This window comes from Ailuropoda melanoleuca, chromosome 9, assembly GCF_002007445.2.
Source record: "Ailuropoda melanoleuca isolate Jingjing chromosome 9, ASM200744v2, whole genome shotgun sequence".
Taxonomy (NCBI): Eukaryota; Metazoa; Chordata; class Mammalia; order Carnivora; family Ursidae; genus Ailuropoda; species Ailuropoda melanoleuca.
In genome coordinates, this window is record NC_048226.1 from 12,531,215 (window position 1) to 12,542,863 (window position 11,649).

Consider the following 11,649-nt stretch of genomic DNA (forward strand, 5'->3'; position numbering starts at 1 on the left):
GCAGAAATTCTCGGTGAATATCTTCCAGGGCATAGTGCAAAGGACATTTGTGGACTGAAGCAGTGGCGTTGGCATTGGTGGGGTGCTAGCTTAGTGATGGTTCAGACGTGGGCCTGCCTAACGGCCAGCCTTCTCCAGGCTCTCCTGAGTCACGTGGAGCTTTCTGAAATCCCCTTGTGTCATTGTTCCCCTGCAGTCTAACACTGAGCCACAAGTTATTCCTGAGGGGGTCAAGGCTGATCCCCAGATCCAGCATCCCCTGGACCATAGTGCCTATGAACTCTAGTGTTTATTCATGACCAAAACCAAATCAAAACAAAACAGAAAAATTACGAAAAAACAAAACAAAACAAAAAAACCCAAAAGATACCCAACAACAACCAAAAAACCAAACCAGTCTCTGATTTTAAAGTCCATCAATGGGCCAGAGACAGTGAATTCTTCGGGGGAGTAAGAAATAAAGCTAAATTGAACCTGCTTCAACTTTTAAACAAAAGGGCAAGAGTATAAATAGAGATTATCCCATTGTAAACCCTGGCCATTTCAAAACAATTGTATTGTTTTCTTAAAGCCTGTTTTACATTTCAAGGTGATTTTAGAGATTAACTTGTTATAGAATATTCTAGGCTTTAGTTTCAAAAAGTGACGAATGAGAATGTTCCAGTCCATTTTAACTGGGCTCCCTCAGAATCAACCCTCAGTCCCACATGGTGCCCTGGAAAGTGGCTCTGACATTCTCCCAGTTTATTAGCAACTCTGATGTAGTGGAGAACTGGGGCTGGGAAATTTCTCTGGACAAATTGCACCGCACGTCGTTGATCTGCTTTTACAACCAGGCTTGACACATTCACCGTTTTCTTGGTGTTCACCCCCTTCCTTTTCCTCTGAGATTTACAGCTTTTAAAACTACAGCACTCTTTTTCTCCCCCTTGCATTTAAGTTAAAAGCTGGCCAGTCTGTAATATAAAACGGAATTATGGTAATGAATGAAGAGGTTAAAAGCTATCATGGCAAGTGAAACTTGAACAGGTTTGGGTGACTGATACGGCAAAATTATGTGTTGAATTAAAACATTAAAATGCGGCAGGATTAATGGAGAAAGACAAGAACAGCAGGTCAGAAACAATGCGAAGTCAGCACATACACCGTCTGTAGGCTGGAGGGGAAAGCTTTACTGTATGCCTGTTGCAGAGACCAAAAGAAATAGTCATTAAGTCCTTGTCTTCTCCAGGTGAAGAGAACTGTGGACTTTTCAATCTGGGAGGCACCTAGTAAATATATTTATTTCCATTCCTTTCTTAGGTAAGGGAGGATTAAGAGAGCACACAGTATTTAGTTGGTTAACAAAAAAACACATGCCTCTGTCATTTGGAGTTTTTGACTTTGAGCTGCATTATGTCACTGGCCTCCATTTTTTGTTTGTTTGTTCTATTAAAAAAATAGAGAGCACATCATGTACCAGATAGTCTGCAAAGATAGCTGGGGATTCAGCAGAAAATGACAGTGATGGATGCTGTCCTCAGACACTAAAAAGTTTGGGACTGCTATAAGCAGGTGGGCAGCAGCTTGGGGCAGGGGAGGGGCAGGGAGGGAGCATCTTCCTGGAAAAACAGAGGTCTAAGCTGGAGCCCCTAGAGATGGGGAAGTTAGCCTGATGAGGAGACTGGAGGAAGAACTTTCAGGAAGACAGAACAACGTGGGCAAAGGTCGAGACAGGAGAGAGAAGGCATTCTGAGAGGCTTCAAGAAATGAGAAGGGTAAGTGGTGTTGTGAGATGAGACCGGAGAGCAGAGCAGGGGTGAGGTCACAAAGCCATCGGATTCCATCTCCTGCAAAGAACAATGATGGCTCCTCTCTAGACACAAACGCATGGGGGCCCTGCTGTTTTGTTTCCATAATATAAAGGTTGTTAGAGTAGTGGGGCTCTTACTGACCGAGTATTTTCAGATCAGATTTTGGAGTGAGAATTTCCTGGTGATCTAAGTGCCAGCGTGCAGCACCTTCGAAACGACCGTCCAAACACGGACACTTCTCTTGCGTGTGAAGTCACACATGAAACCACAGGAACAGACCTAATTAGAGAAGGCTCATTAATCACGTAGATGCTCTGAGTGTGTGTTTTCCACATTGTTCCAACAGAAAGAAGAGCAGTTTTGTAAGTTTTATTGCTTTATCGGTTTTTATTCAGGGCATCATTGGATATTGGCCAGAGTTTCTTGGGCTATGGTGAGTTAACAGTAATACCTTAGGGGCACTGGGCTGGCTCTATCAGAAGAGCATGTGACTCTTGATCTTGGGGTCATGAGTTCAAGTCCCATGTGCGGTGTAGGGATTTCTTAAATAAATTAAAAAAGAATTAAAAAGTTATGCTTTCAAAATTATTTTTAGGTCAATTCCCCGATGCCTTCATCACTGTGTTTGTATTGTCAGCAACCAACCTTATAAATTTTTAAGATGCTAACATTGATGTAATTCGCCACAGTCAAATTACTAATATGTCTCCAGATCAGGGGTCAGCGAACTAGGGCCCATGGGCCAAATCCAGATGGCTGCCTGTTTTTGAATAAAGTTTTATTGAATAACAGCCTTATTCATTTGTTTACATTATCTATTCTTTCATGCTACAAGGGGACTTGAGTAGTTTCAACAGAGACCACATGGCCCATCAACTGTAAATATTTGCTTTATGGCCCTTCATAGAAAAAATAGTTTAAGTGCCTATTGATTGATTTATTTATTGATTGATGTGATAATTGAAAAATTCATTATGAGAGCCACTTAGACCATATACCTGAAAGCCGAGTTTATTTTACAATGAAAATTTGCATATATGCTAGTAAGCTCAGCTTTCATAAATGCTTCTAGAAGTGTGCCATTTGTGTAGCGTTTAGGAGAAAATTTAGAGGATGCAACATGGAAGAGAAACAGATCCGTAACACCACTTGTAAAATTCTGGAATTAGTGAATTTGCAGTGTTTATTGTAATGAGAAACAAGGGAGGCATAGATGGTGTGTTAATTTGCCCTTGAACCTGGGCTGAGTCTGTTCTCCTTGTGTTCTCAGAGGCTTATTCTGCACTCCACCCGTAACAGGTAACTAAACAGATAAAGCCTTGGGAAAGAACAATGGATTCTGTTGTGATTCAGTAGTGCCGAGAGAATTAAGAGACCAACCAAATCATTTAGTATTTTCTCAGGGCGGAATCCGACACCCTTTAGAAAATGGAAGGTGCAACCTAAATTCTCCTTTCCAAATATTTGTATTAAAAATGTCTTCAATGAATGTATTTCGGATTATCTATTATATCTTAAAGATTTTAGACTTTGGAGTACTTATCTTTACTTGAACCTCAAAAAAAAAAAAAAACAAAACCAAAACAAGACGTTTTGTTCACATAATACTTACCTTTCTTCAGGAGGTTCAGTGAATATTATGGTGATAACATCAGAAATTCTGAAAGACAAACCTTTTGTATTTTTTATTTATTTTTATTTTTTTATGTTTTTATTTTAATTCCAGTGAGTTGACATACAGTGTTATAGTCATGTCAGGTGTACGATATAGTGATGCAGCACTTCCACACATCACCCTGCGCTCATCATGGCAAGTGCCCTCCTTCATCCCCATCCCCTATTTTCCCTATTCCCCCCACCCCCCTCCCCTCTAGTCACCATCAATGTGTTCTCTACACATTAAAAGTCTGTTAAGAGTCTGTTTCTTGGTTTGTTTCTCTCTGTCTCTTTCTCTTTTTTCCTTTGGTTGGTTGTTTTGTTTCCTAAATTCCACCTATGAGTGAAATCATATGGCACTTGTCTTTCTCTGATGACTTTCACTGGGCGTTATACTGTGTATCTCCATTCATGTCATTGCAATGTCATTCTTTACGGGAGTAATATTCCACTGCATATATATACCCCGTCATCTTTTTCCATTCCTCAATCAATGGACGCTTGGACTGCTTCCATACCTTGGCTATTGTAAATAATTCTGCTATAAACACAAGGTGCATGTATCCCTTTGAATTAGTGTTCTTGTGTTCTTTGGGTAAATAGTAGTACAATTGCTGGATCATAAGGTAGTTCTATTTTTAACTTTTTGAGAAGCCTCCACACTGTTTTCCGCAGTGGCTGCACCAGTTTGCATGAGACAAATCCTCTTAAAAAATTTTTTTTCTTCTGCTTTTGCTGATAATGCAGTATCTCTCCCTAGCTTGGAGTTAATATAAATAATTCTTCCAGACTCTGGCTAACCTCTAGAGCTTCTGGTTTTCCTTCAGACATGAGGATGAGCTAGAACAATATGGACTGAGATTGAGATAGGGTAAAATGGGAGGTCTGGAGGAGCGGTTCTTATATGGAATTCATTTCTTCTTACTTCCAGCTTTCCTCCTTTCTTCCAGAATGGGGAAGTAAATGTGAAAGCCAAGTGGGTAGAAGAGAGGCAGAGGGTAATTCAGTTGTAGAAAATTTATAGAAAGTCATCCTTAGAGGGGGTCCCTGGCTGGCTTAGTCAGTAGAGCATGTGACCATTGATCTCAGGTTGTAAGTTCAAGCCCCACATTCTCTGTGGATCCTACAAAAAAACCAAAAAAACAAAACAAAACAAAAAACAAAACCAAAAAAAAGCCGTTTTTGGAGGGGGAGCTAGTTGTTCACACTAGGGAGAGGGTAGCTTTAAATTAATCCTCGATTCTTAAGGTAACAATTCACGTAATGGGGCAGGTACCCTCGGAGGCTGGGTCATAACCCACGTGCGAAAGGATCACTGTTTCATTATGATTGACACGATGGCGATCTATCAATTTGTTCTTTCAAGTCACTGAGAAAGTAAAAGTATTTGGCTGAATCCACTCGTTAGTGAACTGAGTATGTAGAATCCATGAAGTTTGTGCAGAAATCCCCAATCTGCTGTTTGTGGGGATTGTTTTATCTAGAACAGGCAGGGCAGTTTTCATGCCAGTGCTCTTTCTGTACCATCCAAATAGTCCTTGGAAACGGGATAGGTGCAAAAGTTTCACAGGGGAGAGACATGACAAAAAAGTTTGTGGAAATGTGTAATTGCTAAGATGAAACCCAGTGTTGACTTTGCATTTTGTCTGGTACGTGAGTCAGCTTTTGTTAAAAATAATAAACTGCTCTATTCTGATGAGTCGTGCCTTGAAACAGGCATTGGGTGAGTGTGCACAGTTACTGTAAAAATGCTAATATTGCTCACAGTCTTTTAGGATGACTTCTTAGAAAGAACGTAAGGCTCATTTTGAATTATCCAAGAAAAACTTACTGTGTGTATCATTTTTAACTCCCAAACATTTTTTGTCTCTTGTCTCCAACTAACTTCTGGTTGTTCAAAACACAAGCAAAACCACCCCTACAACAGAAAGGTCGAACTCAAAGGATGAAAATAAATTGTCATTACTAATGATACGAAGGTGACTGTGCCATGCATAGGTCATTGCTCATTTGGAATAATGAAAGTGACCACCAGCAAAAAAATTCTTACCAAGTTGGATCATTTATCTTTCCATAAGAAAGAGCTTTGTTCAATGAAAGTGTATATAACGAGTAAAATAAAGCTTAGCAAAGTGTTTTTATGCAGATGTGCTGCTGTATTGGGTAAGAATTTGTGGGTATTTAGTTTTGTAGAAATGGCTTAAAGCATGTGACATTTCTTTCTTTCCAAGCAAAATTAATTCCTCACTTATATACATGCTGATGAAATAAAAATATTTAGTAACCCCTATTTTCATGGTAGCAAACTTTAAAAGGTTCTGTATTGCAACACACACACAAAATGTTTTGATTCAAAGCGGAGAGGATTATTTAAAAAGATATTTTGTGTGTGTGTGTGATGTGTCTAGTAGAAACACTTGATGAATTTATTACATGCAAAAGCTCTAATTGCCACCTCTTCTCATAACTGGAATCACTTTTGGTAGTTAAGAAATAAATACCCGCACATATTTAATTTTATAGTTACATATTAGTATTAAAATATATATTTTTTATTCTGTAGTAAAAACTGGCATAGACTTTTAAACATTGTGGATATTTTTCTCTTTAATTGGGAAGGGACTACAAGGTTTCCAAATTTATTAAACTGGAACGCATTAGATATCATGTGGCTCAAAATTGTCATTGCTTTATATGTTAGGCAAGATTACCTATTTTTAATTATCTGCAAACATACAAAGTCCATTGAAGATTTAGGGTAAGAATCCATCCTTGTCCCACATTGTGAGAGGCAGTGCTCCCTTTATAAAGTCTTTTTTTTTTTTAAAGATTTTATTTATTTATTCAACAGAGATAGAGACAGCCAGCGAGAGAGGGAACACAAGCAGGGGGAGTGGGAGAGGAAGAAGCAGGCTCATAGCGGAGGAGCCTGATATGGGGCTCGATCCCAGAACGCCAGGATCACGCCCTGAGCTGAAGGCAGACGCTTAACCGCTGTGCCACCCAGGCACCCCTCCCTTTATAAAGTCTTGAATATTCATCTCATTCAATACCTATGGAGGGAAAATGGGAATTACACACACAGGCACACACACACACGTGTTACTGCTGGGAACCACCACTGCGTACCCTCCCTCCCTTGCTTCGACCCTACCTTTTCCACCCACCTGTGCATAAACAAAGCAGGTGTGGTCCAGGCAAACCCAGAGTTCTCAGTGTTAAAGCAAATAAATGGCTTAGCACCTCAGCCCTCTTTTTTGGTGTTTGTTTCCGTATATAAATGTGTTTGAGGTTTTCAACATCGCCAGAACATTGGCTGTTAAGAGACGGAAAACATGCAATTTATAGCATATGGGTGAAGCCTTTTCCTGGCAGTGTTGCTGAAATGGGATCAATCAACAGCACTTCATGCTCCATTTGTCCAAAAGCAATCCACCTGGGGAAACCCTGTGGAGCTGTGCCTATTAGGAAAACACCTTAACACGTTGCTTTAAATAAAAACTCACCAGTTGGCATTAATCTGGAAGAAAATAGTTTCTCCAATGAACCCTTTGCCACTTGAATTTCTCTTGTCTTTTCTCCCCTTTTTGAATCGTGACCCTTTATTCTCTTTGTTGGCGAAAGACACAATACAGAGAAGCCATACCGACAGATCCCTCGTCCTTAATGCTTGAACGTGGAACTTTTTTCTATTTCTTGAACGCACCCCCTTTCTGCAGACCTCATGGGGCAAAGATCGACTCTTCTCTTTGCACTTACCATCCCCTCCGTGCTGCCTTCTGTTTGGTTTCTTTACCTCTTGGACTCCTTAATCTTAGAGTGTGTTAGGCTGGGAGGAGAATGAAGAACGGGGTGGGGGGGGAGCACCCACTACCTTCCCACTACCTTCAGCGTGCGAGAAACCCATGCTGAGACAGAGTGAGGTTTGGGGGATGAGGAGATACAAATCAGGTACTCTGAAGGGTCAGAAGCAGTCCTGAGTTAATCCCTTTTCTTTCTCTGATTCTTCCAACTTTTCCAGATGCAAAGTGGATATCGCGGCCCTGCCGCTCAAGCAAGCCAACTGCTTGGAGCTGCCGCTGGAGAGCTGCCTGGGGGCTCTCCTGATGTTGATCACACTCACTCCCTGTGCCGGAGTCTCGGTCTCAGATCTGTGTGTGTGCCCCTTGGCAGACCCCGGCGAAAGAAAGCAGATTGCCCAGCGATATGTGAGTGCTTGGCCTTGTTACGTCACTCTCCGCCACCTCCGCTTTTGAGTTGAAACAAAGTCTGTGAATTAAAAAAAAAAACTGCATGAAAAGAGATCCTTGTCCAAAGTTTCATGGCACGTCTCATAAAACAAGACATCAGATCCAGAGGTTAATGCATTAGCGAGACGGTGAAAGTAGATTAGAGCTGGCGATTTTCAAAGCCCAAAATGGTATTTTGAATTTTGAGCTTTTAGAAACTCTTTGGAGAAAATGGAATTCCACAAGGCGGCAAACTTGTTTGGCATGTCTGCCTGTGTATATAGGAATTTTAATACAACGTCACAAGTTCTTCTTTTTTTAATTAGCCATAATATTTGCAATGTTAGAGCTACCTTTCCAGAACCTCTCAGGATCAAGTGAGAATGTGCTTATATCTTGCAAAGCAAAGCAAAGCCTGGACAGGCACGCAAAGCTGTTCTGTACTACTCTCGATAATAAAGACAGTTCCTGATTTTTGCCTAAGTGGTTGCAATGCGCTTAAAAGTCTACTCAGCATTTTTAAATCAAATGGCTTTGTGCTCTTCATTTATTTATTTATTTTTTTGTAGTCTGGCTTTCTAGGTGCCTTTATTTGCATTCTGTGTTTATCCCACCTTTTTTGTAAATCAATACGTTTATTTTATGGCCGCGCACGAAAGGCATGTTTTAGAAAAGTGGCCCGAAAATGAAGCCAAGATGAATCCCTATTTAATGGAAATATTATTCTCAGCATAAACTTTAGTGCCTCCCAAATCCTTCACTGTGAGGTGTATTGATTAATTGAATAATTCTTTATCTGCGGGAGTACAAAAGCCTAGCCACACGTCTTATTGTCAGCATAGACTCTGTGTGCCCGGTTGGCATGCTCTGAAGGACTTTCTACAAAATCCACGATTAACATTCTCTCTGATGACTGGAGTAAAGCACATAAAAATTTGATGATAAACCTTAAAGTTTCTCCCCAAACTTTCCCATGGACAAGTTGCAAAATTTACCAAATTCATGAGGGATGTCCTATATTTATAAGGTGATTTTAGATAAGATCATAATGAGGGCTTTGAATCATGCCTCAGGATGTGAGGCGTACTCAGGGAAAACAGGTTTGAAGAGGCCAATCAAAATAGAACTATCAAGTGTTTTGTTTTGTTTTCTCAGCTAGAGAGCTGGCCAGCATGTTAGAGGGAAAGAATGCCCCGTCATAAAACACACGTTTCAGACCTCTTGTTTTTTAGCTTGTAAGAGTAGATCATCTTGAAGGGATTTCCACATTTAAACTATACAAGTATTTTATTTCAGATGTTTTCAGATTAGCGTAAACTAGGCTGTTTTTTTTCTATGTTTTCTTTTGCTTTGTTTGTTAGGTTGAAAATACACAGTAGAAACAACTTTGAAAAGTGCCTAGAAATGATGCAAATAAAGTTAGTAAAACCCGAACTATTATTAAGTTATTATTCTTCTATCCTGAAATGCCTAAAGAATAAGGATTTTACTGTCTTCTCACAAATCCCCAAGGCCCGCTTATCACAGGATTTTAGTTATCCAATGATAGCGGAAATACATTACCCAAAAGTTTGAAAACAGAATCTTTTCAGCAGATGTGTTCTGGAGGCACGCAGAAATAGCTTATCTGCTTTCATGCACCATTTCGGAAGGATGCAATGTGTAGACACAGCGAACTATTGCTCTGCGTGCTTTCGAATGATCAGTGATACATTCAAGCATTGGCTCGTGCAAACTAAAAAATCAAATAAGTGTGAATACAGGGTGATGCTAGATGCTCAGTCCCTAATTTAATGAGCTGGCTAAAAACGTGGACCAGAAAATGTACTGTATTTTGATCCTTACTCTCTTTCCGGTGGTAATAAGTATCTGTGAAGGGTCCAAGTTGAGCCCTCTGGTATCCATAAAGTTTGTACTAATGAGGTCAAAATAATGTTGCCTTTTTGAGCAATTTAAAAGTTTCATTCAAGAGAATGAAGGGGGGAAAGTGAATGGAGCTCTGCACACCTTTTCCCCATGGGATATCTGTGCTATCATCAGGGGGCAGTGTTAAAAGTAGATCCTGGTTTATTTTGAGGCTGTAATTAATTCTTAGTCACTTTTAATTTGGTTGTTGTGAATGCCTAACTGTCCCACTGGCAGATATAATGCACTCTGGAACTTTTCTAAGCTTTGCACGAGAGAAGTGATGATAAATCCAGAATGTACTTCCTGTAGGACTTGATGGCATTAGTAGGTTAGAAATAGTATATGCGAATAGTATATTAGTATATTAGTGTATTCTCATAGTATATTGGAAAGCTATTTTCATGTATGATCTACTTTTCTCCCCCTCAGTGCTTACAGAATTCCCTGAAAGATATGAAGGACATCGGCATTTTACAAGTGAAGGTTTTAAAGGCGGTAGATCTCTTAGCCGCAGATTTCTCAGGTATAAACATCTTTAATTCATTTTTCTTTTTACTTATTTCCTGTTTTGAAATGATCTGATGGGAAAGCAAAATGTTTTCATAACTGGAAGCATAAACAAGCAATCATGCTCTTTCAAATAGAGTAATAGAAGGAAAAAAAGATGTAGTCAAGCAGTTTTTTCACTTACTGAATGTTTTTCACAAAATTATGTTTTCAAATAATTTTACTATGATTAAATAATGTAAGAGTCCAGCTGGCTTTCAGATACGTTTGTGGATGAATAGTGCCATGACTTCTTTATTCATTAGATTAATTTTCCGAGAAAATTTTACGACAGTCCCTCAAAAGACAGATTCGACCTCCTGCCGTGCTCCTTGGTGGTACCCTGTACTAAGAGCTTTTCATTCTTTACCATAAGTAAGAGGATGTGGTGGTTCGTAAATTTAAGCGTGAAAGCTCATCTAGCTGGCACTGCTCTGCAAATAATACCAAAGTCTTGACCATGGGACCACTTTGCAGTTGACATGGTCTTATAAAAAATTTCTCTTGGTGCTTCACTAATTTCAACTTTTAAGACAGAGGCAAGAGCAGACATGTTTTGTGCTGAGTTCTGCTTGACTGTGAGGAGAATAATCGAGACATTCCAATGTCTGATCGGAGGGGTGACTCTCCTCTTATTGCCAAATTAACCCATTGTACTAACAATGGAGACACCTATGTGACAGTTGGTCTTTGCCAAGCAAATTGATACATACAAAGAATACAATGTATGCAAAGAATAGTGGATAGGTTTTATGCATGGGCAAGGTATTGCAAGACTTACTTCATCTCCTATTTTTAGAATGTGGTCTACTCTTTTCTACTCCAAGAGTTACACTGTATGACAGTAGCCTCTGAACTTTTGAGCCTGAGGTTGAGAAAGATCAAACTTTGGAAAAGAGAATTTTAATTTTAAGCACTTTCCATTACAAAACATGATTAAAAAGTGTTGAGAAGTATAAGCTTAGTTTGTTTTTTTTTTAAAGGAGTTGTCTTCACCCTCCCTTAAAAAATGAACCAATAGAAATCACTACTGTATGAACTGTGAGAAATAAGATGATATTGATCTTAAGGAAATTCCGAGGGAGAAGATCCAAAAATGGTATTTTGGCCAGTATGAATAGATGAATTTGGGGGGTTGTAGATGAAATACTCAGATGATTACTTCTAACATTCATTAATGTAGTTGCAAATGTTGATAGTCTCATATTGATTTAGAAATTTTCCTTTCTTTTAAAACTTGCTTATGGTTTATGAAAACAGTTAATTCACTCCTTTCCCATGTGCCTTTGGCCTTCAGAGTTTCGTTATCAGCACAGCACATTAAGAATTATCTACCAGTTTTCCAGAGCCAATTATTTCCATCTGAATGTTTCGATACAGTACTTTTTGAATCTATGATTGTTGATATCTCAGGAAATGTTGTCTCGAACACAAGAACTCATTCAAGCAATATTTTCAAAAATTCTCTCTGTAGTTGTATGTTTGGGGATCTCTAGGAGCTAATTGCAGTGGCATTA

At 39.4% G+C, this 11,649-nt stretch overlaps 1 protein-coding gene across 1 annotated transcript in view; it reads left to right on the forward strand.

Moving 5' to 3' along the window:
- The window catches only part of MCTP2 (multiple C2 and transmembrane domain containing 2), a 234,536-nt gene that overhangs the window by 89,241 nt on the left and 133,646 nt on the right, over positions 1 to 11,649 (forward strand). Inside the window, exons 11-12 of the mRNA XM_002926690.4 lie at positions 7,471 to 7,657; positions 10,016 to 10,109. Coding sequence (XP_002926736.1) covers positions 7,471 to 7,657; positions 10,016 to 10,109 — 281 coding nt within the window. The remainder of the gene's footprint in view (positions 1 to 7,470; positions 7,658 to 10,015; positions 10,110 to 11,649) is intronic.